Source organism: Morone saxatilis, unplaced genomic scaffold (assembly GCF_004916995.1).
Source record: "Morone saxatilis isolate NCDOM2014 unplaced genomic scaffold, NCSU_SB_2.0 Contig11, whole genome shotgun sequence".
NCBI lineage: Eukaryota > Metazoa > Chordata > Actinopteri > Moronidae > Morone > Morone saxatilis.
The window spans coordinates 14,280,983-14,281,257 of NW_023339663.1; the positions used below are offsets into that span (position 1 = coordinate 14,280,983).

The 275-nt window shown below is 52.0% G+C and overlaps 1 protein-coding gene across 1 annotated transcript in view; it reads left to right on the forward strand.

Moving 5' to 3' along the window:
- The window catches only part of nfat5b (nuclear factor of activated T cells 5b), a 30,603-nt gene that overhangs the window by 28,485 nt on the left and 1,843 nt on the right, over positions 1-275 (forward strand). The window contains exon 13 of the mRNA XM_035652044.1: positions 4-270. Coding sequence (XP_035507937.1) covers positions 4-270 — 267 coding nt within the window. The remainder of the gene's footprint in view (positions 1-3; positions 271-275) is intronic.

Consider the following 275-nt stretch of genomic DNA (forward strand, 5'->3'; position numbering starts at 1 on the left):
CAGCAGCAGCAACAGCAGCAACAAGCAGCGCTCTTTCAGCAAGCGAGTGACCTACTCTCTATTCAGACCAATTTCCTTCAGCAGACACCCTCACACCCTTCACCACCTATGTTCCACAATCCCAATTCTTTGGCTGAAACACAAGATCCACAGGGGGGATTGTTTCAGAAAGCCTCTCAGGAGCAGGTCCAGGCCGCTCTCTTCCAAAACACCATGACAGTACTACAGTCTCCAGACCAACAGCCCTCAACCCCTGCACTTTTCCTCCCTCAGAC